Source organism: Drosophila subobscura, chromosome O (assembly GCF_008121235.1).
Source record: "Drosophila subobscura isolate 14011-0131.10 chromosome O, UCBerk_Dsub_1.0, whole genome shotgun sequence".
In the NCBI taxonomy this organism is placed as follows: Eukaryota; Metazoa; Arthropoda; class Insecta; order Diptera; family Drosophilidae; genus Drosophila; species Drosophila subobscura.
In genome coordinates, this window is record NC_048533.1 from 26254107 (window position 1) to 26281299 (window position 27193).

General features: G+C 45.5%; 2 protein-coding genes across 12 annotated transcripts in view; both read left to right on the forward strand.

Moving 5' to 3' along the window:
• Positions 1 to 240: 240 nt before the first annotated feature.
• Positions 241 to 4414, forward strand: LOC117897631 (alpha-mannosidase 2). Its single transcript, XM_034806604.1, has 5 exons — positions 241 to 465; positions 531 to 1051; positions 1110 to 2567; positions 2633 to 3695; positions 3759 to 4414. The coding sequence occupies exons 1-5, from the start codon at positions 352 to 354 to the stop codon at positions 3927 to 3929; spliced, it is 3327 nt and encodes a 1108-aa protein (XP_034662495.1). The 5' UTR covers positions 241 to 351; the 3' UTR covers positions 3930 to 4414.
• A 3491-nt stretch (positions 4415 to 7905) lies between these two features.
• The window catches only part of LOC117897316 (RNA-binding protein Nova-1), a 32901-nt gene continuing 13613 nt past the window's right edge, over positions 7906 to 27193 (forward strand). For 2 of the 11 annotated variants that reach the window (XM_034806081.1, XM_034806082.1), the window contains exons 1-2: positions 7907 to 8117; positions 20974 to 21915. In XM_034806081.1, the coding sequence (XP_034661972.1) occupies positions 21798 to 21915 (118 nt within the window). In that variant the 5' untranslated portion in view covers positions 7907 to 8117; positions 20974 to 21797. Of the gene's footprint in view, positions 8118 to 17195; positions 17216 to 20973; positions 21916 to 23602; positions 23631 to 25868; positions 26130 to 27193 lie in introns of those variants that run through there. The other 9 variants (XM_034806083.1, XM_034806085.1, XM_034806074.1 and 6 more) reach the window with 8 other exon arrangements.

A 27193-nucleotide genomic window follows, 5' to 3' on the forward strand; every position in this document is an offset into this window, starting at 1 on the left:
AACCGTGGCAGCTCCTCGTCGACTGTCCACCTGTAATAATTTTTTATGTGAAAAAAACACTCATCACTCACTCATGTTAAACAATAATTTCTGCCCACAAATTGCAATTTACATTTAAATTGCATAAATTAATTGTTATTGCAGAAACAAACGTGATGATTCCCGGCTGACTATCGTGGGCAACCGATAGCAGCTTATTGACACCCTGGCAACTCCGCGTCACACTGTCCACCTCTAATCATTTGTTTATGTGAAAAAACCACGCAAGTCCGGGAGGCAAGTCCGAGAAATTCTGTTTCAGTAGGCTTGTTGTCTGATGTGTACCGTTTTCCATGATAAATTAGGAAAGAAATGCTGCGCATACGTCGTCGCTTTGCGCTTTTAATATGCTCGGGCATCCTTCTCGTCTTTCTCAGCCTCTATGTGATCCTTAACTTTGCTGCGCCGGCAGCCAGCCAGAAGAAGGTAAGACTAATTGGTCGCTTTCGTCTCGCCTTCAGCGGAAATAAACAATTATTCATTTTATGCAGCCAAACTATTCATCCATTGAGGACAAGCTGCAGCAGCTGGAGAATGGCTTGCAAGAGCACGACGTGGAAATGCGCCATATTCGGGCCCGTCTGGTCAAGGAGGATGGTGGCAAAACGGAGCGCGAAGCGGTGAAGGTGGTGGCACGAAGCGAGCCTGGGTGCATGGATGTAGTGCAGCAGGTGCCAGAGGTGGATGTGCAGATGTTGGAGCTCTACGACAAGATGTCCTTCAAGGACATTGATGGTGGCGTTTGGAAACAGGGCTGGAACATCAAATATGATCCCTTGAAATACAACATGCACCACAAGCTGAAGGTGTTTGTTGTGCCACACTCGCACAACGATCCTGGCTGGCTGGAGACATTCGAGGAGTACTATCAGCACGACACCAAACACATTCTGTCCAATGCGCTGCGGCACCTCCACGAGAATCCCGACATGAAGTTCATTTGGGCTGAGATCTCATACTTTGCGCGCTTCTATCAGGACCTGGGGGAGAACAAGAAGCTACAAATGAAAGCGTAAGCATGATTCGGTTTCTATCTAAAAGATTTGCTCATCCTCCCCAACTACCTGCAGAATCGTGAAGGGCGGACAGCTGGAGTTTGTCACCGGCGGCTGGGTGATGCCCGACGAAGCCAACACGCACTGGCGAAACGTGCTGCTGCAACTAACCGAGGGACAGACCTGGCTCAAGCAGAATTTCAATGTGACACCCACAGCCTCCTGGGCCATCGATCCCTTTGGCCACAGCCCCACTATGCCGTACATCCTGCAGAAGAGCGGATTCAAGAATCTCCTCATCCAGAGAACCCACTATTCGGTGAAGAAAGAGCTGGCCCAACAGCGCCAGCTGGAGTTCCTGTGGCGACAGATATGGGACACGACCGGCGACACGGCTCTCTTCACGCACATGATGCCCTTCTACTCGTACGATATACCCCACACCTGCGGGCCGGATCCCAAGGTGTGCTGCCAGTTCGATTTCAAGCGAACGGGTGCCTTCGGAATGAGCTGTCCGTGGCGCATATCGCCCAAGGCTATCGATGAAAACAATGTAGCCGGCCGCTCGGATCTTTTGGTGGATCAGTGGAAGAAAAAGGCCGAGCTCTACCGAACAAACGTGCTGCTGGTGCCCTTGGGGGACGACTTCCGCTTCAAGCAGAACACCGAGTGGGATGTGCAGCGTGTCAATTACGAAAGGCTCTTTGAGCACATCAACAGCCAGCCGCACTTTAATGTCCAGGCGCAGTTTGGCACACTCGCAGAGTACTTTAGCGCAGTGCACCAGCAATCGCAGGACTTTCCCTCGCTCAGCGGTGACTTTTTCACCTATGCAGACCGCGCGGACAACTACTGGAGTGGATATTATACGTCGCGGCCCTACCACAAGCGCATGGATCGAGTGCTGATGCACTATGTGCGTTCGGCGGAGATGCTCTCTGCCTGGAACGTGTGGCCCAACAACACGGGCTTTGACCGAGTGCTGGCGAATGCACGTCGACAGCTGTCGCTGTTCCAACATCATGACGGCATCACGGGCACTGCCAAGACCCATGTGGTGTTGGATTACGAGAAGCGCATGGTAGAGGCACTGAAGGGGTGCCAGTCTGTGATGCAGCAATCGATCTACCGCCTGCTCACCAAACCCTCCATCTACAGTCCCGACTATAATTTTGTTTACTTTATGCTGGACGACTCACGCCTGCCGGGATCCGGCGTGGAGGACCTACGCACCACCATCATTCTCGGCGATCAGCTGCCCACGAAGCATGTGGTGATGCACAACACTCTGCCCCACTGGCGTGAGCAATTGGTGGACTTTTTCGTCTCGAGTCCATTTGTCAGCGTCACCGACGCCACCAACAATCCAGTTGAGGCTCAAGTGACGCCCGTCTGGACCTGGCACCACGACACGATCACGAAAACAACTCACCCACAAGCCTCCACCACCAAGTATCGAATCATCTTCAAGGCTCGCGTCCCGCCCATGGGACTGTCCACCTATGTGCTGACCGTTTCCGACAGCAAGCCAGAGTGAGTCTCCACCCTGCCATTACACTTCTAGAATATTTCCGATAACATTTCCAAATCTCCTGCAGACACACTTCTTATGCCTCGAATTTGCTGTTGCGTAGCAATCCACAAACCGTTCGCCTGGGCCAGTATCCGCAGGATGTTAAGTTCGGCGAGCATCGAGAGATCTCGTTGCGTGTAGGCCAGGGACCCACGCTTGCCTTCTCCGAGCAGGGCCTGCTGAAGTCCATGCAGCTGACGCCTGACAGCTCGCATGTGCCTGTCCATCTAAAGTTCCTCAGGTACGGCACTCGCCAGCACGGCGATCGCTCTGGGGCCTACCTCTTTCTGCCCAATGGACCGGCCTCGCCCTACCCCAGCACCAATCCCGTGGTGCTGGTCACCGAAGGGAAGCTGGAGTCGACAGTGTCTGTGGGTCTGCCCAATGTGATTCATCAGACGATTATGCGCGGCGGGGCACCAGAGATACGCAATCTGGTGGACATCGGTGTGATGGACAACACGGAGATCGTAATGCGTCTGCAGACGCAAATCGACAGCCGGAACATATTCTACACTGATCTGAATGGACTGCAGCACATTAGGCGGCGGCGCCTGTGGAAGCTGCCGCTGCAGGCGAACTACTATCCGGTGCCATCGGCCATGTTCATCGAAGATGCGAACATGCGACTGACTCTGCTCACAGGACAGCCGCTGGGCGGCTCCTCGCTGGCGCCTGGAGAAATGGAAATCATGCAGGATCGGCGCCTGGCCAGGGACGACGAACGCGGTCTGGGTCAGGGTGTGCTCGACAACAAACCGGTGCTGCACATCTATCGCCTGGTGCTGGAAAACATAGGTGGCTGTGGCCGGCCTACGGAGGTCCATCCAGCCGGATACTTGACCAGCGTTGCCCACAAGGCATTGCAGTCGTTGTTGGACCCCCTGGACAAGTTTATCTATATGGAGAATGAGTGGACCGGAGCTCAGGGGCAGTTTGGTAGCGATCATATCTCGGCCAACGAGGATCTGGACGTGACCGTAATGCGTCGTCTCACCAAGAACACGGCCAAGACGCAGCGTGTGGGCTACGTGCTGCATCGCACGAATTTAATGCAGTGCGGCGGTGAAGAGCAGCAGACGGAGAAGGTAATCTTAATCTTAATCTTGAATTATTTATTGATTCTTCATACATTTTTTTGTTCTTTGTAGTTCGATGTGTGCCACCTAATGCCGAACGCAGCCCGCTGTGAGCGCACTACGCTTACCTTCCTACAGATCCTGGAACACTTTGATCCGCTAATAGCGCCACCTTTGTGTCCCATGGAGACGGAGGCCTATGTAACCAGCCACATCTCCATATCGAGCTCCACATCGAGCTGATCTGCCCGGACCAGGAACGGGTACCCAGAATTTGAGAAGGAAACAAACAGGAACAAAGTACAGCAACACATGAATCTCTGACGCAACACGCAATCTCAGCTACGTCGAAACACATAAGCAGCACTGTCCGCACCAGAAAGACCTTGCGCATTCCTTGAAATGTGCATAATTTATTTATTCATGCTTCCATCGGGGATAGTGGAAACATTTGACGCACTGACTTCACAGCCGGGTTCGCCCCTCGTGTAATTTCATAATTTTTTTGTTTTTATTTTATGTAGTTTTCTATGTTTTGTGATATCTCTAGAATCCTCCCCTGTCCTTGCAATCCATTTTATGTCTAATTCGGAAAAGATGTAACTATAACTATTTTGTAGGATTAGTGATAATGAGGAAACTACTGCAATTGCAAGGCACATCGAAGGCCTGCCTATCTGCGAATTTTGAATACCAATTTAAATAAATTGAGGAGTCTCACTTGTGTAGCGAAGTGTGTTTTAGCCGCTTTCCACGTGATGCGGATTAGTTTTAAAATGACACAGTGGGGACACAGTGCATGTTCCCTGGTCTTATCAGTGGCATTAGTTGGCTATCTATACGGGGGCATTGTTGTGGCCTTTATGACCTATTGGATTTCTGAGAGTCATCTAGGAAATGCGACGACGCTCGAGATGCTGCGATACGTGGTGGGTGGGGGGAGGGGGTATCTGCTTGGAAAATGCACAATGGAAATTCAAATTGAATCCGATTTGAGCGTAAAGTGGTTGTTTTTACGCAGCCAAAGAGAGCCGCTCTCTCTGTCTCCGCTGCGCAGTTAGCTCTCTTGGCTCTCTCTCTCTCTGTGACCCGCTCATTTCCAATTCGAAAGCAAAACCGAAATATACGCAATGGGATTGAGATACAATTTTGAGCACAATTCACACAGATACACAGTCGCTGCTCTCTCACTCTCTCGGCTGTTTGGGTGTATGGGTGCACAACCACTGTGCACCATCGGGCCCCGCCGAATGGGGAACGAAACCATCGGAATTTTTCTGTACAGAAATCTCAGCAGCAAACGCTGCTTCAAGTTTTCAGCTCCTCAGTTTCTGTTTTCAGTTCAGTTGGATTCATAGACGAGTCGTCACAGCGTCCCAGCGTCGTCGTTTGTGAGTTTTGTTTATATGTTTATGCCACAAAAGCCCACACACAGATACACAGCCTGTGACTGCCACTGTGTTTGTGTGTGTGCGTGTGTGTGAGTCAGTGTGCGTGTTCGTGAAGCGAAATAAGCACAAAGTTCTGCAACATCCAAAACAACAATCTATCTATCAATCTATCAAATCGAAAACCGTATCTAAACAAAAGTGCTTTTCGAGCAACCAATTAAAAAAGTGCTGCACAAAAGTATCTCGAAGTGGGCTAACGCTGGGTCAACGTCAACGTCAACGTTCAAGCTGCTGCTGTTGCTATCGTTTTGGTTTGGCTGCTCTGCTGTCTAATGAGAATGAGCGGAATAAAATTTAATTAAATTAAATTAAATAATGCACACACGCGCTACCCACAGTGAGAGGGAATGGGATGGAGAGATAGAGAGAGGGAGAGAGAGAGAGGCATAGAAGTGTGTGGTGTGGTGTGTTGTGTGTATATGTGCTATGTATCTCCTCTCTAAGCTCTGTTCTACTGTTCTCTGTTCTGGTTCCTCTTTGCGTTTCGTTTGGTTTCGTTCTAAGTTATTTTTTCGTGTCGTATCCGTATCTGTGTGCCAGTGTTTGCCAGTGTGTGTTGTGTTCGTGTGCTTTTTGTGAACTACGTTTTGTTTCAATGCCAAAAAGTATCTATGCCTTGGCATGTGCGCTTTGCCTCGCTCTCTCTCACTTGCTCGTTTGTCAGGCTGGTTACATAAATACTCACACATGCACACATTCCATACTCACACACACACACACATGTACCAAAAGTATATAAAGAAAAAGAAACTGAAATTGTAACGCGCTAGATTTTCTACCAAATTTAATTAACACTTGGTAAACCCCCAAGACCAAAAACAATTCCACTTCCAACTGGAAGGAGATGCCTCTCCATCCATCCGATCCGATTGGAAGCATCAGTTGGGAAGAGAGAGAGGAGCTAACCAGAAAACATGTGTTAATTTATCAGAGGCTTCGCGGATATGTTATCAACAAACATTCCCTTGCAGGTGAAGGAGCGAACTTTTCTCCCCCCTGTTCCTCCTTGGAACCGTTCCAATGGTCAAATCGAATGTCAGGCAACCCAAGCTCCTTCCTTCTAAGAGCCGAACGAGAACGAGAACACACTCACACACACACCAAAAACTAAACGTTGGAACGAGCAAACGAAATTAAAATCAACGACGTCATAAAAAAGTGTGTCAAAGCAGCACCAACACACTCTTTTTCTCCCAGTGTGCGTGTATGTGTGTGTACAAAGCTTTTTCTCGCTCTTCTCCGCCCACCTCCTCCCCCTTGCTTGATTAGCGCTTGCAAGCTAAGGCTGAAACTAAGGCAGAAGCTGAATCTGAGGCCGAAGGCTGATAAAACGCAACGCACACATCGCGTATACATAAATTATATCCAATTTTATTTGAAATTTTCGTTTTCGTTTGTGTGTCCCCAACGAGTTTTTCTCGTTATTCTCCCCATATTCACGTTCCCTCCGCATGGAATGTTCTCTCTCACTCACTCTCTGTCGGGGCAAACATATGGCCTGGGCATTTCTCAGTTATTATGTCATAAACAATTTGAATGGCAAAATCCGATAGAAGTTCAATTTGTTCAAGGCAAAACGCTTGAAGCCTGCAGCCCTCGTTCGCAGCGAGCTTTTGGCAGTTGCACAGGAAATGCATGAGTTTGTCCCAAAAATGTCGCTCTTCATAAGTGTGTGTGAATGTGTGTGTGTGTGTGTGTGTGTGTGTGTGTGAACGTGCAGCAATTTTCCAACGTTTGCATGAAAACCTAGTGCCCTAATAAGCAACTGTCGGTGGGAGAGTGGAAAAACACAGAGAGGCAGAGAGAGATGAGAGCCATGTACACATGGTGGTTGCCGGAGAGAGAGAGAGAGAGCAAAAGCTTAAGGTTGAACCGTTTTTTGTGCAATATTTGAAATACATTTTAAAACACACAACCGCGTAACGCATTTGAGTCCCTATTTAACATTCAAATTAAAAAAAGAAAAACTTAAAAAAATCAATCTAGACATTACGCGCAAAAGAGACAAAGAAATAACAGAGCAACAGCAAACACACATTTATACACTTTCAGCTAGAAATGTGATCAGACAGGCACGTGTACGTGGCACACAGATACTCAGAGAGTGCCAGAGTGAAATATTTATATGTATACATTACATAGAGAGAGTAACTTTTGAGAGCTTAGAATCTCTCATGAGATTCGTTTCGGTTCGTTTTCTCTCGGCGCCACTCTCTCCCTCTCTCTGAGTGTGTTATTTGAATTTGGTGCAAAATAACAGTCACACTCATAACCCTCGACAAAAGCACTCACATATTCACATACTCACTCAAACGCGCAACGGGAAAAGACCAAGACGCCGCGTGACGCGCACGAAACACAAAAAATAGAAAACAGAAAAAGAAGCAACAGCGATAGGGGCACCCAGATAAAACGCTAAACTAATTGTTTGCTTCAGAAAAGGATTTTCCATATTCGTCGATAGTATCACAGATCACAGAGAAAGATCGATATCAACGATTTTGCATCACTAATTGTTCGGCCGAGCGCGTGGTTGTGTTGTGTTAATTTGTGTGCGCGTTTTATATAATTCAACAAACATTTACCAAGAGTATAAAAACAACGATAGCAACATTAGCTGCTGATCAGCGCCTAACGAGAGAGCAGAAGAGAGGCAAAGAACAGAGTCAAAACAAAGTTGATAAACTAACAAGAAAATTCCAACAGAAGCTACAGCAACAGCAGCAACAGAAACAGCAACAGCAACAACAACAAAAGCAACTGTCGCGCGTCACACATAAAACAATAATTGAATAATTGAATACTATAATATAACAAATAATAACGTATGTACGAGTACATATTGTATTGTAAAGTCAAGTAAAGTAAGCCCAGCATAAAGCGATATCCACATAGAGCGTATCCAAGTACCATATATAGTCGTTCTTATATAGCCACACTCAAATTAATTGCAGCTGTATGCACGACTCCTTGCAAAAAGGTGAATATATCTAAAAACTAGATGTAAGATCGATCTCTTTAAGCCTTAAGCATAGAATAATTGGGTGCTGGGTGTGGGGAGAGCAACTGATCATCTATAGCGGAGCTACGCAGCGGATTCTCCACAGAGGCATTGCAGGGAATCCTTTGCAGTGGATCTTCTGCAGTTGAATTCCGCAGTGGCTTCACTATATGTAGATGTCTTTTGCGTAGATCCTATCTATCTCCTGACATACACATATGTACATACATATGTATGTATTTGTTCGCCTCTTCAGCGCTTTGGTTTTCCAGGAATTCCAAATATCTGTTCAGCTTTCCAGCAAGGGTTGGAAATTCTGGGAAATTACGTCTTTTTTTAAACAAAACAAAGTGCGTCTTACTCTTTTACGAAATCTCACGCATCTGTAGATGATTTATGCCGATCCTTTCTGCCCGCCGTCACGTTTTGCGCAGTCGGTCATCTTCCACCACCCCCCCCACCTGCCTGCACCCGTTTCTATTACGGTTTCTGTCATTGTCGCTCCCTCTTTCTACTTTTTTCTGCTTTCCTTTTGCTCATCCATTTGCTCGTTTCACCTTCTAACCCGACACTTGATTCTAGTTTTTTGCCTGCTGCTGTTGCTGTTAAATGCAAATAGGCATTAAATTGTCCGCTTGTCTGTCGTTTCGTTTCATTTGCATTCACACCCGCCCCCAGACGGTCGCCTCCCAGCAGCACATCCCCACCCCCGTTGCGCAATTTCGTGGAGCAGCGTTCGTATGTATGTGGGTTAAACTGCTGCTGCCGCTGCTGTTGCTGTTGCGGCAGAGGTGTAGGCACAGCCACAGTCACAGGCACATGTATAGGACCAGCAGAGTAATAGAAAAAGTCAGCAAGGGTTCGAAGTAACTGAGAAGAAAAAAGTAAAGCCCAAAAACGAGAAAAGGTTTATGTAAACAAGCACACACTCTCTCGTATATGCATGTACACATATACACACAGAGAAATGTCCATGCAAAAGGCACGAAACCGCTGTTAACCTATTTGCCGTAATGGTTACGGCGGTGATTTCGACCCGGAGACGGGTACTTTTTGCCCCTCCCCACCACTCACTCGGCTTATTAGCCGAGTCCGAGCCCTAAATGCGTGCCTCCGACTGTGTGTGTGTGTGTGTGCGCGTTGGGGCCATAATCGAGGCCTCACAGAATGCAAAACTGCAATGTTAGCAGTAAATTAAAGCGAGTGGAGATTCTAGGAAAAACTTTGAGCCGCCTAAATTGGTTTACGAAAATGAAAATTGCAAAAATGAATCACTTTCAAGATCCGAAAACGAGACGCAATTTTTGTATGGTTGAAAATAGGTGTATGGGCCCTTACACAAGGGAAGTTATGCGTGTCGAAGTTTAGAGTTACTTGATGTTGTTGCTAGGTTTTTCTGTTTTGAGAATGGAATGAGAATGAAAACTCAAGCGCCGAGGTATCCATAAATTCCAGAACTTATGTGCGAGATGAAACTAAGAAAATAGACTTCATTAATGGAACATGTCTGACACAGAAAGCTGATATACGGTACGCGCGGTACTTTCTTTCGTTGGAATCATTTTCTTCTAGCGATCAGTTGTTAACTATCTGCTTAGATGTTATTGTCATTATCATAAATTCATTTAAATCCACTTCATTGGATACAATCAGTTATAGATCTCAGTTATATCAGTTATAGATCTTTAAAACATTTGGAACTATTTCATTTTGATAATTCGAATGATCGTTGTGTAAATCCCTTCCTCTTTCCGTATCAGTTAATGACAGACCATAACTTATCTTCATTAAATTTAAATCCATTTAATTGCGCTTTTAAGTGATATCTATTGCATATGTAAACATGTACAATAAAAGCGTACTCTACATCATTTTAATTTATCCACTGGATCAGCTGTTCATGCCTATTATTGAGCTTTTGATGATCTTTGGTTCACCTGCGGACGCGGCGCCGGCGGCTTGAAAACCCCATTTCTTGACCTTGCCTTGCCCTGCCCATAAATATTCAACAATTTTATAATTGCCACCAATGCCTTCAAATAGATATCGCTGTCGCTGTCGCGTTTTTTGTTTTGTTTGTTTGCAATTGCAGCGGCGGGCACTGGCTGTTAATTGGCTGCATCAATTGAATGTTATTAGAGGTAAGCCGTAACAACGGGGATCGGGGAACGGGGAACGGCAATAACCCATCGACTTTGAGGCTGCTCAAGTTCACAGCGTCATCACATTGAATGAGACAAAAAGCTAAAAACAATAAGCAAAAAGCAAACAAAGCTAAAATGTAAAAAACAAACACAAAAAATAAAAAAAACAGCTTCTCAACCCGCAGGGGCAATAACAAATTAGTTGCATTTGTAATTATCAAAGAAAAACAAAATGTTATTTTTACTCGTTTGAAGAGGCATCTCCGCGGAATGGAATTACTGTTAATGAAATACCTGAGTGCGCGAGTGACGTAACAGCAACAAAAGCGAAATCAAGAAGCAAACGAAAAACGAGAAACGAGAAACGAGAAACAGACACAATAAGCAATAAGCAATAAGGCAGAAGAGAATCTCTTTCGAAGCCTAATACATAATAGCCATGAGTGTGAAAGAGAGCGTGGCGGCGTGGGCGAGATGGTAGGTGGGAGCAGGGAATATAAAACATAAGGTGAGGCAAAGGAAAAAGTACCAACAGATCCGATCTCACCAAAGATCGATTGGTTTTGGCTCTAGTCCGGATCTATTCGTAGATGCTGCAAAAAAACAAAACCACGGAAACCATCTACCCTACCATCTGTTTAATATACCTTGGGTTGGGTGGAAGAAAGCTAAGAGCAGGAAGGTGCAATATTGTGCGATACACATGTAGGTCTGGCAACTCTGGCAGCAGGTGAACGAGGCAACAACATTGCACAGTGCATACCTTAAGCGGGAATGTTGCTGTTGTTGTTTTTTGCAGTAATGTCATGTGCAGGGTGTGCTGGGTGGAGGGCAGGGTGGGGATAAAATCCGGCTGAATCTGAATGAATTACATTGTCGCCCAGGCCCCTGTGCGCCTGCTGCCAAGCATCGATTCTGGCTAAATTGGGACACTGCTTGTCGCTATCTCCCTATCTCTCTCTCACTCTATATACATATGTATGTACAGAGTATATATGTACATATGTATCTCTTCCTATCTACCATTTCGACTGCCAAAAGAGCTTCTGGTTGTGCTTCTGCTGTTGAAATCTGAAAATCTGTTGGCCCGGCCCAAGTGCAGAACAAAACTGTCGCCAGGCTCGTCCACCAACTCGACAACTAGGGCAATTTTTAATTAAAATGCCAAAAATAAAGCGCACAAACAAACATTTGTTTCATTGTCAGCCAGGGTTGCCAAGTAAATTGATTTAATATTTCATCTGTGAGAATAAACGAGAAAAATAATAATTGTCAGTGAAGGTAGAAGCGAGAGAGCAGAAGAATGTGCACAGCTCGTGGTGCAGTTTCAATTAGTGGCTGTACTTTTGTCGCTTGTTTAAAAACTTATTTGTTGTATATTCAGCTACGAATCATTAGTATATTGCTTAGAGGAATATCTATTCAAAAGATTAATATCTTTCTAAGTATGTTCTGTTTGTCAGCAGCAACCAAGCATAGTTCCACATTTTGAAGCAGGCAAATCTATTGACACCTTTCTTAATAGCACCAATATATCCAGGTCTAACCACTTGAGCGTGCACCAGAGACAGCCACAGAGAGGAACCAACAGAGAGGGGGAAAGAGAGAGACCTGCCCACTTGTTTACCTTAGTCTTGGCATAAGTTCTTTGTGTTTGTGTTAGTCTTTTGTGTCTGTTCGTGTTGCCATTTGACTGCCTCTGACTTTGTATCTGCCCCTGCCCTGCTTCTGCCTGTGGCTCTGTCTCTGTCGCTGCCTTTATTTATGGATAATTCATAGACGCACCTTGGCTTGGGCACCTGCAAACACGACATCGATTTGATTCGATTCCCCCTGTGGACAACCGTGTATTCATAAACCTGTCCCCCCCTTTGATTGTATTGACAGGCGACCTAGCGACATAGTTTCGCAGTTTGGCTTCACTGCCCCCAAGTAATTTACATATACACACACACAATGCAGCATACTCATGCAACACACACTGCATGTCGCTGCTTCTGCCCTCTGCCACTATCTTTGCCACTCTTCGTGCTTCGCTCTTCGCTCTGCGCTCTCTCTGGTCTGCCGTTCGTTTGGCCTAATTGTGAGCTTTTGATTTTGTTTTCATGGGAAGCCCCTGCCGTTGCTCTGTCTCTGTGTGCCCCTTGAGACCTCCCCCAGTCATGATGTTGCATGTTGTGCTAGCTGCCGCCTCTCTTTGCGGCTCTCTTGTTTTCGCCTAGCTCAGCATTGGTATTGGTTCTTGCCGCTGCATATTTTCCATGCCTTGAATATGTATGCTTTTTCATTGCTCGCTCGGATACATTTTCGTAGGGCGCACACTTTTCATGGCAATGGACGGACTATACTCGTAGTTGGGCATAAAGTTGCTGCCGCTGCTACGGCTGCATAGTTTTTGTATTTATATTCGGCCATCCGTATATTACGTTGCTTAACCTTCACCCATTTATGGCCAAGCGAACCAGCAGAAATAACACACACAAAAAACCAGCAACGAAACGAACAGAAAAGAAAAGAAACCAACGATTCCGCAGAGAAAAAGCGCATGGCTATATACTTGTACATATGTATGTAGATATTTATGTATGTATCTGCATATGAATGTTTCACACTATATACGAACACATTTGGGTACAAATATGCAGAGCGATATGTATTTATTTTCATATTTATAGACACGGGCAGGGCAGGGCCAGGGCCCACCGTGCATTGCAGGTGACGGAGATGGGACTGCGTACAGCCACAGCCACACACGAGCACAAACGTATTGCGTATACGCCGCATGGCCGCAGCTCCATTATGCAACGCACATAATCAGCGCTAATGTGAAATTCTAATTTCATTTCATACACTCATTAATAATTATAATTTAGCAGCCATTCAGCCACCACAAAAAAAAGTAAACAGCAGCTGTGCTGTGCTTCATCCAGGCTTGAACTCCTTCCTGCCTTCCTGCCTCCCAGTCTGTGGCTTGCTGCATGTTTTTCTGTTGACTCGACACAAATAGTCGCTCTCTCGTCTGATATTTATAACAAACACACTCAGAGACCCCACGCACAAACACACACTCACACACATCATTATCATCAACGACACACACGCGTACATATCAAATACATGATAAACAAAAGAGAGACAGAGCTTTGAGCCGAGTCAACGAAATCTAAAGCCAAAATCCAAAGCAGCTTACTCCACTCGAGAAAAGGGCTATAAAACAGAGAGAACTGTGCGTTGGGTTTGATACCCTTAGAATCCTACTCAAACTGTAGATGGCACGAGTATTCCTTTCAAATGAAGAGTACCCTCGGCTCAGAAACAAAAAAGAAGGCCTAACCTCAAAGGCATAAGCCTCCGAACACATACCCTTCCATTTCAATGGTTCCCACATTATTCAGATATGCTTATAATATAGTACCTTAAAGGGTCTCATGCTTTCTTCTCATTTCTTCATTGAAATTTCCATGTTACCCGCTCTTTAAGGGTATGCCAGCAAATGGGGGACCGGCATGGGTTGCTGTTTGCTTCGAGTTGCCTTGAGCTGGGGGCTGGTGGTGGTGGGGGTCTGGGGCCCGCAATGAGCATAAATTATGCGCACAAAGGCAACCGCTGTGGCAGCAGCAGCAGCAGGAGGATGATGATGATGATGAGGAGTAGACGAAAAGGTTGGCAGGCGCCAGCGACATTCATGGAAAACACTCGGAAAAGAAGCTCACTTCGGATCGTGCTATTTCGGTGTTTTTCTTTTACTTCGGCATTGAGGCACTTACATAGACAACGGGGAAACCCTTTTTGGGGTTCAACTCTGCTTTTCTTGCTCCCTCCACAGTTTATTGATAGCCATCTTGGGGGTCAGTGGGCGGCCGGCAGATGGGGTCCTGGCGATAGTGTATCGCGTGCCTTGTTTATTGATTTTCGCTTTCATTTTTCATGTGGCGTGCGAGCCGGCAACAGGAAGAACAAGCAGAGGAACAACCAGTAATTGTGCACACAAACACTCAAGCCTCAAACAGTGCCTGCTTACATATGCGACTAAAGTTTTTCCTTTCGATTTTTCCTTATATAGAATTTTTTTTTGGTGAAAAGAAAAGACAGCAATGTATGGGGCAAACGCACAGAGAGCTGGACAAAGGCAAACACACGAGGAAAACTCATTTGACAGAAGACAAGAAGCGACAGCGACTCATCCAAAAAAACGTGACGCCAAAGTCAATGAGGTCGCACTCGCTGTACCGCTGTGGCACACTGGGTGGCTTGGGTTACCTTGCCCCAGGCAGCTGCCTCATCCACGTCTCGTTCACATTTGGCAGTTTGTTAAGTATGCGCCGTGTTTACCTTTTACAGGCGATGTCCTTGCTGTTGGGGCTGCCTTTAAAGCACCATCTCCCTCCCTCTCTCTTTCTCTTATAGTGGCCCATCATAAAGTCGAGCATAAAGTGTCCTGGGGCGCTTTTCCTCTTCTTTATGGCTTATGACATTTGCGCTTTTGTTGTATTTGCATTCGTGTCGCTGCTGTGGCTTTCATTTTAGGTTCTTTTGTCAACTTCCGCTAATGCTAAACACCCTTCTATATCCCAATTCCCCACCAACATTCCCACACTCACACCCCTCCCTCGATACAGGCAAAGCCCACTGACTCCGGCAGTTATCAACTGCTGCGCTGACCCCCACTCGACAGTCCGCCACACTGTTGTAGTCGTTGTCGGCGTTGTCCCCGGCTCCTTTCATTGTTCATTTTGCTCTCTCTGTACGTTGATTTTATTTCTACTGCCCCATTTTTAGGTCTCTTTCCCTTTCCGTGCCCCTTTCTCTTTGTTCCTCTACTGGATGGAGGGTTGGGGGTGTTCCACCCATTATATAGAAATATGCGACTATATATAGTTCTCTCTCTTATTTTGCTTTTTGTGTGCGCTTGTCAACCCATTTGCCGGGCTGCAATTATGAATTTGGGGCAATTGTTTGGTGCTCGCTTGGATGGCTCCATTGCGGCTTTGATTTGAGCGCAAGAGTTTATCCGGGATGTTAGGTGGAGCAGTCACAAATCCATTTGTTACGGAATGTTGGCGTCAAAGGTAGTTAGATTAAAGACCCACCAAATCAAGATAGAATCAGAATGATATGGGGTTTTCAGTGATTTATTGCAATAAAGATCTTAATTTCGAATCGAAATATATGACACCCTTTATCGGAAAACAAACACACGCATAAAAATGTACAAACTAATCAAAAATGGATGTACGAGTGACACTCTTTATCGTGCAAGCTGACCATATCTGACAGATAGACGAGAGACTCTATCTATAAGGCAATCTTATCGATTGAGGGCATAGCAATCTAGGGGCGTGCATGTACTCGTACATTGCTAGAGGTAGATCTGTTAACCTTCCTAATGGCAAGTGTTATTGAGTGAAGATTAGCTCATCATTTGCATGCGGCAGTCATTAGCAGCAGCAGCTCCCTCTCAGGTCCGGTTCTGAGTCATCGTCTGGCAACCAACAACCTGTTCGTAAGACAGCAGAATATAGTTACCCCATCTCGAGGCCCCACTCCCATTATATGCACACATGGGATGCACACACTAACTCGTAGAACACTCTTCAGTCTCAGGGCCATTAGTCATATAATTTTTCAAGTTTGTTCTTGCTGCTGGGAAAAGTGTTTTCCTACAGGCCGTTCCTTAATGCCCTAATGCCTGACAAGTCAAACAAAACGTACAAAAAGGAGCATTTTCAGATTAGCAATGTCAATGGTGCTTCGGAAATGTCGGGAATAAATTGCCATCAGCCTTTGTCATCGGGATGCCTGCCTGCCAGTCTGTCTGTCTGTCTGCGTGCGTGCGTGTGTGTCCTTTTTCACTGGCTGAGGGGCAACGATTTATCGCACATGATATTTGTCAAAAAATAAAGGAGATAGATAGAGATAAAGAAGATACAAACAAACACACACACAGAAAGAAAGAGAGATACAAAACAGCAACAGCCTGTCAGCAGATTCGTTGTTGATGTTTGATGTTGCGGGAGAGCCTATGAAAAGACGATAAATGAGTCCGATTCCGGGTTACCGGAGCAAACAAAGATGATGGCCAACAAATTAGGCTATCTCTAAAGGGGGTTACATACATATCTCTGGGTTACTTGGTTGCCCTGCCACACCGTCTCCTTTGTGATCCACTTAGGATCCCAAAATATTGCTAAACTTTGAGTTTTTATCAGCGTCAAGGCGTCTGCTGAGATAACACAACAACAAAGAGTGGAGAGAGAAAGAGAGGGAGAGAGCAAAGTGCAGCACATAACATAAACTATTTACTGATAAGAATATACACACACAAACACACACACACACTCACTTATGGGAGTACATGCCATCGTATGGGTTCTCTGTCAGAGAGAGCAGTGAAAAACGGCTGAGCAAACACTTGCAAACCCAGCACAGCACTCGACAGTTTTGTAGATAAAGTATCTACAAGATACAACAACAGCGGCAGCAGCAGCAGAAAGAGCATGGGCACAGAACAGAACCGAACCGAAACAACAACTCTCACTCTCCCCCATTCTCACTCTGACTTGGCTCTCTCTCTCTCACTTTCCGCTCTCCTTCCTTCGCTCTTTTGTGGCGCTCTCTCTCCCTCTCTCTGTTCATAAGTATCTTCCGCTCTCTGTCATTAGCAAGTGTTTGAAACTCGTAGATACTTTGGGTCGCCTGCCTGCCTGCTTGCCTGCCTGCATGCCTCTGCCTCTGCCTCTCTTCGTGTTCTGACTTGAAACCCATTTCGTTTTTAATTATTTTCAGTTTCGAATTTAGTTGTATTTGATTTTCACAAACTCGCGCACTGCCCCGTCCGTTTGCCGTAGCCGTTGCCTCCCGCTTCTGCCTCCGCTCACTAATGTACGAGTAATTTTGAAGTTTCCATTCGGAATATCCATCGGAATTGTTGAAGTGAGTGTCGTTTTATCGTGCCATTGAGTGCTGGGAATCATTGCCGCTGACAATTTGTTATGTGAGAAGAGGAGGCCGCTTCCTCTAGCCCCCCTCCTGACCGCACTCGTAAAGTGGTTGAGGGCCTGCACTCGAAATTTGTGTGGTGGCGCCCCAAAACAGAACAGAACAGAAAAATGAACGAATTGTGCCCAGAGAAAAATGTTGCTTATCAAGCAGCCGCACAAACAAGCCTTTCAATTAAGATACAAAACATTAATCTTTGCGCCTTGCAACAATGGTGCCTCGTTATGTGGAGAATGCGGGCAAATAGCTGCCACAGAGAGTCGCGTGTCCGCCAGCCACCCAATTTTAGCTTCTAAAATAAAAACCCATCCAAAACTCTTTCCCAACTTCTGATGTCATACCCACCAGACACACTTGACTCTATTTTGATTTCTCATTTCTCGTTTTGAACTGCAAACAAGTTGCTCACGAATGTTCAGCATATTGGATGTTCGCCAGACAGACAGTGCTCGAGGGGGGCGCGAAGCCATTGATTTTCTACTCGGAAATAACCCCTCTTTGAGAGGCTTCCACTAGCCACGTCTCTGACCGCCTTATCGACAACAAAAATACTACAAAATAACGAAAATAAACCTTATCGCCGACGTCTCCGCTCGAGTGATAACTGTGCGCTCGCCGCACGACAGGCAGATAAGTTGTACGTACTCCTATGTTCGAGTACGACAATTCTCCCGGTCGAAAGAAGTACTAGTTGCCGAGTAAATGAAGCACTTCTCATATGCTTCTTGGGTTATTTTATTATTTTCTTGTACATAAGAACTTTAAAGATAAACCCGAAAGTGACAGAGTAGACGGAGAAGCGTTTCTGTACTATGAATAAGTATTTGTATGGGTGAGTCGGGGGATTTGCTTCTTGTTTTGCTGTGCTGTAGAAAATTGCAATCTTTGGAAAAGGGAAATAGTTGTAGATGTGTCGAGCCAAATGGCTTCAAAGAACTCTTGTTAAAACTTGAATTCTTCAGTAAATTTAGCTACATAAACCATAGATATTTTAATGCTACATCTTGAGAATAGCACAACCTGTTTCCGCTCAAGGTCTCGTTGTCCACCCACAAATCTCTGCTGATTTGTGTGATTTGGTGGTGTCCGGGGGAATCACAGAAATCCTTGGGCTGATTGGAGAGTGCATTCCATTACGTAAGGCCGCCGGGGAGGCAGCTGTTTCGCATTCATCACCATTAACACATTTTCGGCTTGACTGCATCAATGACGACGCTGGCTGCGGTGTCGTTTTGGCTGCTCCGTCATCATCGTCATCGCCACCGCCTTTTCTTCTAATCGGGGCACAAATTGTTTTTTGCTGCAACCATTTTTGCCGTTGCATTTCAAGGACACAAAAGCCCAGAGTGCCATAGCGACAGAGTGAGAGAGAGGGAAAGCGAAATGTCGAGCACTTTGCGTGCCTGCAGGGCGGTGTGTGGAGCATGGCGTGCGGCTTGTGGCAGGGGACCTGGCCCAGCGGCAGGGAATCTCTCGCGTGGTTCCCCACTTCTGAGAGATTTGTGACCCGACTGCAGTTGAAATTTGATTGCCAAGTTTTAGTTCTTGTGCATTTATTATCCGCCTTTTGTTTCGGCATCGATTGTCGCCATTTTGTGGCATTGCAAATGGGAATTCTACGAATATTCTATAACAAATGAACAGAGCAGAGCAGAACACAACAGAAATAACAAATATCATTAAATAAATTAATTGAAAAACTGAAATGCCAAGCCGAGGCGCAAAAGCAACTGGTTCTCGCATCCGAAAAGAAACTCGTTCTACTGCGAAGGCATCTCCTCCTGCTGCTGCTGCTGCTATTGCTACTGATGCTAAAATGTATCTTTAGTTTTGTGTATTTGTATCTGTTGTTTACTAATTCCTTAAGTAAATGCAAATTTGTGCGGCTTACTCGTTTTGCGACAGGTGCCGCTCAGCCAGAGCCACAGAATTTAATAGCGAATGAAATACAAGTGCGAACATGTAGCTGATAGTACGCATTCGGTATAAGTGCATATGTAGGTATCTTAGCATTGAACGTTTTGCTGCCTCTGCCATGTCTTCGATTTATTGCTCATTTTGTTTTGTGGTTACTGTAAAAACAGAAGAAGAAACACAAATACAAATACTAAAATATAAAAAAAAAACCACACACACACATCGCATTCAATGGTCAAGGTCGTTCGCAGTCAAATCGAAATCCAACACTTGGACACTTAGAGTGCCCCGACAAACGAGTGGTATACCAACATCAGCAGCCAACAGCAGCAGCAGCAGCAGCCGCACTACCACAAATATAACAACAAAATACACAAAAATGTTTGTATAATTAAACGCCATTTTAAACAAATAAATGCGCGTTGTCTGTCACTGCAAAATGTTGTGTTGCTGTTGGCTTTTGGTTTTTGGGTTCGTTTTTTGATTTTTCAGCTGGCGCATTTTTAATTAGCAATGAAATCATAATAAAATAAACCAACTCATGCATAATTGAGCTGCAAGTTTTGAATTTTCATTGCCGTGCGCGCTCAGCTCAAACTTGCTCAGGTCTTTATTTGCTTTTGAATAATTATGATCGACTTTAAGGAGGGGGTTTTGGAGAAGATTTTGGATAGATTTGCAACCATGAAATGTTTTGAATAATAAGATGATTATTGAATGCCTAATGGGAACAACATATGTACATATGTGCATATACAGAGCGATGAAATGAATGTAACACATACTGTGATTATCCTTATGTCACCATATGGTGGGGTTTCAGAAATAGTAGACCAACATAATGGATACTTTGAAATATTTATTTATAAGACAGGGAATCTGCCATCCTCTAATTGACCCATATATTGAATAGACTAAACAACCGTTGAGAGAACCTTTAAACTTGCATTCATATGTCACCATATGGATGCTCTTTTACACAGAGTACAAAAGTCCAGTATCCCTCCGTAACATTTCTATGGATTCCAGTGATTCATCCCGTCGTCTGCTTACCATCCAGCCATTCCACACACATATGCTCAACATTCACAAATGCTTGATTCAAACAACTTGTTGTCTCTAACTCAATCTATGCCTCAATCTCTCTGTTTCTCTCTGTCTCTCTTTCGCTCTGTTTCAATCATTTGCCTGCCTGCCTTTGATATGTGAATGCCTCTCCTTCACACCACCAATCCACGCTTTTCAGAAGATACTCGTGTTAACCTCTCTCCCCACCAGAACCAAGTCCCTGCTCCGCCCTCATTGTGTATATATATACAGCATCATAACGAATCGAAATCAAGCGAATCCATATACCCCGTTCTTGCCCTCCAATACTGTTTGTATCTTTCTAAATGTTACTCACTTGTGTGTGTTTTACTACTCGCGTGAACTGCATTGCCACACTCCAACAGATGCTGCATCCACATACATATGTATTTACATACTTATTCCGGTATCTGTTGGATCGGTTGCAATGCAGTGGAACATACTCGTACCTATATATTTGCCTAAATGTTTACTGTATGTATGTATATTTATTATTGCTGCATAATTCACTCATAAATATTTTTTTCTTTTTTCTTTTTTTCATATAAACGTTTACCAAAAAAAAAACAAAACAAAAAATCGCACATTCCACCACAAAACCACCAAATAAAAACTATCAAAAAACTAAAAATCAATAATAATCGAAACTAAAAACCAAACCAACAAAAAAACGCATTGAAATCTAGAAGGATCATAAAGATATATAGGGTACATGCATACATGTGTGTGCATATGGTTTGGCGTCCATCAACTGTCACTGTCACGATTACGATTGCCGAGAGCGGATTGATCGATTGATTGATAGCGATAGCGATTACGATAACGATAGCCCTAGCTGTAACTGTGTAAACGATAGCCTGCACCAGCGCCTGCGCCTATGCCCATCGCTAACCCGCTGTGTGTGTGTGTGCATGTGTCCATGCATCAGTAGAGCGCCCCAGGACCTCCTGCGACTGACTGGCTGCTGCTGCGACTACCGCCACCACAGCAACCGCCAGCGTCACCAGCGCCACCATCGCCGCCGACTCCTCATCATCCCAGCCACGCCACCATCGCTCACATAGCCCATCATACTTTCAGATGACAGTTGCGGATCCCCCCAGACACAGATAGAGATACAGAAACACACACAGAGATCGTTTGTTCGCTCGCCCGCTCGCCCGCTCGTTCGCTCGCTCTGTCGCTCTGTCGCTCGCACGCACCTAAAGCCAAACAGAAATCCAACCAACAAAAGCAAAACAATCAAGCAAAAAATCAACAACAAAAATCAAGCCAAAAACTAAATAATACCAAGCTCAACCAGACGCCTCATTACCAAACATCGAACGTTTGCGTTGTCGTTCAAAGGAGCGACTCGAATCGAATCAAATCAAATTGAATCAAAAGAGAAACATATACCAAAAGTACCAGTAGCAAAAACGCATAAGCAAAACGTAAACGTAAACGCAAACGCAAAAGCAATCATCAGTCAAAGTCGATAACCCAAAAAGCAGTCAACATTCAGTTAAAAATGGCCGAAGACGGTACCATGGAGACATGTCCAAGTCCTGAGATCGGCGATTCGCGCAAAAGGCCGCTCGATTCCGATCCGGAAAATGAACAAACTAAACGCTCACATTTCAGTTCCGGTAAGTTGATCAAAATCCAAATCCAAATCAAATCCAATTCATTAAAAAAAAAAGAAAGAAAAGAAAGAAAAAAGAACAGACCAAGAAAATCAGAAAAGAAAAGAAACAAATTATTTCAATCGCTCTTGCATATTCCATTATCGTGCTCTCTCTCTATCTACCTCTCTCTCTCTCCCGTTCGTTATCTATCCACTGCTCTTTATCTCAGATCCGCAGCGTATAAATAACTCATTGAATTTTTCGCCTAACGTTTTGATCGCCGAATCGTGCCGTTTTTACCTTACTTTCTTTGTTGTTAAGTCATTTTTCGATGTTACTGCAATATTGTATCGTATGTAAATACATTTATATATCCCTGCCATCAGATCAATCCTACTCCTTTTCCTGCCCCAAAAAGCCTTAAATCTCGCTCGTTCTATCATTGTATCTCAAAATGTTTTTGCTTTTCATTGTCGTTGTTCTTTGTTTGTTTTAAGTAAATTCAATAAATCCGCACGGAATGGGCAAGGCAGTTGTGCCCCCAAGTCGTACGTTTCTGATTTTGATTTGTAATTAAGTCCGATATAGGGTATACGCCCACAGGGCCCGGCCCCCAAAAACACAATCTCATGCTGCTGCTCCTTGCATGACAACTGGCATCTGGCATTTGGCTGGGTCGAATCTTTGCGCAGGATTTGGCGCCGAGACACTCTGGGCCCAGTTTGACCCATTTTCCCAATGACCTCCGACTGCAGGATGGCGTCGGGTGCTGTGCCGTGCCGTGCCGTACAGTGCTGTGCTGCACTCCACCCAACATCAATGGCTTGCAATTAGATACAAGTACGAGAACGAGACTGGCCCTGAGCTGGGGCTGCTTCTGATGCTGACGGACGGACTGACTGCTGCTTGACTGAAAGAGACCATAATGAATGGCATTTGAGCTGAGCTGCTTCGACAGGCTCATTTGTTTGGGCAGCTACTTCTCCAGTTCATATTTTCCTCAAGAGTAGGTCGACCTGCCATTCATATGCAAAGTCAAAGATTAGCGCGAGCTCAAAAGAAGCTCCAACGTCAGTCAGTTAGTCAGTCAGTCAGTCAGCCATTGCCAAACCCCATACAAAGTGTGTGTTTGACCACGAGCCATTAGCTAGTTGCTTGCTTTGCATGATTTGTTCGGGCCAAAACCAGCTGGCAGTCAGGCAGGCAGGCAGGCAGTCAGTCTGGCTAACAGCCCCAAGGTGAGCCACGACGACAGGTACTTCGATTGCGTCGCTGTCGTCTATCGCCTCTTGTCTCTCGTCATAGATACAAAAATAGCAAAAGTGTAAATGTTAGAGTCTGTTTGAGTGTCGCCCCCGCGGCAGCCCGCAGGCATGGCCAAGCCTAACATTTGATATTTAGATGCGAGTATATACGATACGTATAGATAGATACTCTTACACTCGTGAGAGCCCCAACAGCTGAAACACGTTTTCAAACATTTCTTAATTGCCGTTTGAATGACTGAATGATGGACTTAACTTGCCACAAAGTCTCTTTGTCAATTGGGAACATCGGGTGGATGATGAGCTACGAATAATGACATGATTTTCGTTTCACAGAGTAGGCAATGGCAACAAAACCATTCAATTCCCATACAGATACAAGTTATTTTTTTATATTTTAAAACGAAACAAAAATCAATACTTTAAAGTGCCATCTAAATTTTGAGTGTTAACTGGGAATGCGGAAATCTAGTAAGTTAATATATTAGTAAGGTAAATATTCTTACGAATTTTTGGATATTTTTGTTTAGTTTTACATTTTTGCTTTGGTCATTGATTGATGGGCTTTTTGTTTCGGGTGTGAAAATGATTAGTTTTTCTTTGCTTAGCTGCAAGGTCTTCGTTCCAAGATTGAGACGGGTTGAGATGTGTGTTTGAGTTTGTGGATACAGCTGCACTTGTCATTAATGAGCCACCATTAAAGCCATTGTGCGGCTTTTGTCTTCTGCTCTGTCTTTGCTGTGGACGCTGTGGGACATGTCCGTGTCATGTGTGTATGTGCATTGCTTATTAGTTGCCATCGAATTTATTTGCTTAGCTGTCTTCATAGTCATTTATTTATTAATATTTATTTCGTTTGTGTTCTGTTTTCTATCTTCTGGCTATTGTTTGTTATTTACGGCTGTCAGAATAGAATTATACGAGTTTTTAGAAGCTGTCAGAAATAGTTGAAAAACCACACAAACACACACTCAACACATAGACGCGGGGAAAAACAGCTTCAAAGAAGGTGGGAGGCATGGTCTGGTGGGTCTTGGGGGGTCCGGGGTTGGAAATGCGTCAGCAGTGACTGAGGCTGCAAAGGAAATGCAGTAGAAAATGAGAAAAATAAAGGGGCGGCGGGTCAACGTGTCGGGGTCGGAGCTGGGGCTTATGTAATCAATGCTGGAAAATTATGTACGTGTGTGTCTGTGGGAGGGATGGGGTTGCATCATTGGGGGTGTATAAGCATAAAAGTCGAGCCGAGCCATAAGCCGAGCGCATAAAAGACGAGCACCGCCACACAGAGGCGGAGAGAGAGAGTGAGTGAGAGAGCGACGAGAGCTGACAGCAGCGGCGAGCGTTTGACCTACTTTGATGACAATGCGGGTGCGAAGTGTGCGTGTGACCACGCTCTCGTATGTGTGTGTGTTTGTGGCAAGTGCCTAGGCAAAAGTCCTGCGCAGTGGCCGCCAGAGCCGCCAGACCCAGGGCAGGAGCTGCACTGCAGCATTTGGCGCCATTGCAGCCTGCCACAGAGACATAGACAGAGGCAGAGGCTGCCTTGCGCCAGCCAACGTCCTTGAGTACCGCTATGTAACTGGGTTGGCAGCTTGCTGCTGCTGCTGCTGCTACTGCTGCTGTTGCCTGGTCACATCTCAAGTGCGTTTGCTGCCCGCGGGGGCCAGCACCAGCACCACCCACCTCCCTCTGTCTTTGAATCGCACTCTCGCTCTCTCAATGTTTTTGGTATCTCTCTGGCGTGTTTTTGGGTTACCTTATTCTTAGGTGCATTCTATTGTTGCAGCTCAAGTGTTGCTGCCACTGCTGGTGTTGCACTTGTAGAGCATCTCCGCACCGCCCCGGACCGCCCCGACCCCTGCTCTGGCCTGGCCTCAAGTGGCCTACTAATAACTCGAGGGCCAACTATTGTGGCACGAGTGTTAGCTTCCCCTTCGACCAGTGATTAGGCCAGAAAAGGGAATAGGCCAATCAGGCTCGCCTTTGCCTTTGCCTTTGCCTTTGTGCCATCCAATAAATTGGGTCACATGCATAGATACATATTACGCATACGCAGTATATGCGTTGTTTGCATGTGTGTGTGTGTGCAGCTATCCCTCCCACCTTGTGGATCATTGGGAAATGTGTTAAATGCTCATTGAATGGTAAATCCGAATGGGGATGGATCCGCATTGGTTTCCGCTCCGAACGTGACACGTTCACTCTTTTGCTGGCTTATCAACTCATTTCGGCATAGAGCTGGCCTGGCTGTTGATTTTGGTATCACATGTTGCCACAGCAGTTTCTATTTTCGGCACACGCCCCCCAATCTGTCGCTCTCTCTATCTCTGTTATGCTCTGCCTCTCTGCGGCTCTTCCACTCTTCCTCCGACTGTCTCTCTCTCTTTTTGCTCTGCTGATAATGGAGGAGCGACCAAAGTGAGGCAATCAACGAGTCCGCGTCCGAGTCCGTCCACGCCATTAGATCATACGCACACAGACAGCCACATCATCTCTGGGTATGATCGCACACTCGTGACTCATTAGCCAATGCTCTCGCACCATTCGCTCGCTCTACGCCTCGCTCCACGCGTCTCTCTCTCCATGTGGGGCTGGTCTCTCTCGCTCTCTCTCTGTCTCTCTCTCTTCCGAACTCTATGCTTGAGTCTGGTCTCCGTCTCCGTCTTCGGCGCACGGAATTCTTCAGTTCGCAGTTCGGTTCAGTCAGTCGCTCGTTTCGTGCGCTCGCTCGTCGTCGCTCCAGCTCCGTTCCAGCTCCCACACCCGCTCCCCGCCTTCGCTTCCGCGCGCCACCTATTCCGATAGACACACTCTACATTGGCTACCCAGGCAGAAGTATGTTGTTTGCCAGAACAACGACACCCAACACCCCCACAATGATGCAGCAGCAGCAGCAGGAGAATCTCCTCCTCCAACAGCAGCAACAGCAGCACCCACTGACGCCATCGTTTCAATTACAGCAGAGTTTCTGTATGTGTTAAGTGCAATTTGGTTATAAGTTTTTCCATTGTATCTTTGATATCTCCTCCGCCCCTTATCTTTGTATCTCCCATATCTTTCGCTCTCTCTGTGTGTGTCTGTGCTTTCGTGTTGACCTTGGCAATTAGCGTGTGCTGCAATGCCATGAAAAACTTTACCTAACAATTATAAACATGGGGTTTATCTGCCCCGCAGCTTTAAACAGCACCGCTACGTATGCGTAATATTCCAATATGAATATTAGGCAACACACTCGAACGACAATTAACTTGCTGTCAACTCGGTCTGTCTAGTATTTCAAGGCCAACAGCAGCAGCAATAGCCCCACCAATGGGTTGGGTGGGTTCGCTCTTTTTATTATCTCGCATGCCAAACATTTCAATTGTGTTTCGATTTGAGGCTCCAATTGGAAATACTTTTCCATAAATATTTGAATTTGAAAACCCACCACACACACACACACACACACACCCGAAGGCAGAGTAGAGCCACGAATTCAGTTCAATGTCAGGCAGGCAATAATGATTATTCAGAGACACAAAACTGAAAACTAAACCAAAGCGAATGCCTTGGACAACGACAACGACAGCGACAGCGTCAACCCAACATGAAGTTTGACCTCAGCAGAGCTCGACCTGATTTGGGGGGGCTTTATCAGTGGATTCTTGAAATCAATTCGAAGCGAATGTCCACTATAATTAATTCAAGAGTCGCGTTGTCAGTCCGCCTCACGGTCTGAGTATGTGTGCTCGAGTACTTAGGCCAATCCAAAAAGCAAAAACAAAACCAAAACCAAAAAAAAACTATAAAATCTCGACTTGATTTGAGGTTGAAATGCGGGAAGCAAATGTAACCTTGAAAAGTGATTTGAATGTGGGCAAACATGTCTCGCTCGCCCTCTCTGTGTGTGTGTGTTGTGTGTGTGTCCGTGCATGAAAAAGCCAAAAATAAGTTGAGACACTCACTCACATACTCATACTCGTATGAGCCACGATACCCCCACATAGTAATGCCCAAAAAAAAATGTGCTCACGTTGGCTCTCGTTGCTCGAGTA

Coding starts and splice junctions, on each gene's coding strand:
- LOC117897631 (XM_034806604.1), top strand. CDS start 352: ATGCTGCGCATACGTCGTCGCTTTGCGCTTTTAATATGCTCGGGCATC. Junction 1,052..1,109: donor AAGAAGCTACAAATGAAAGC/GTAAGCATGATT, acceptor AACTACCTGCAG/AATCGTGAAGGGCGGACAGC. Junction 3,696..3,758: donor AAGAGCAGCAGACGGAGAAG/GTAATCTTAATC, acceptor TGTTCTTTGTAG/TTCGATGTGTGCCACCTAAT.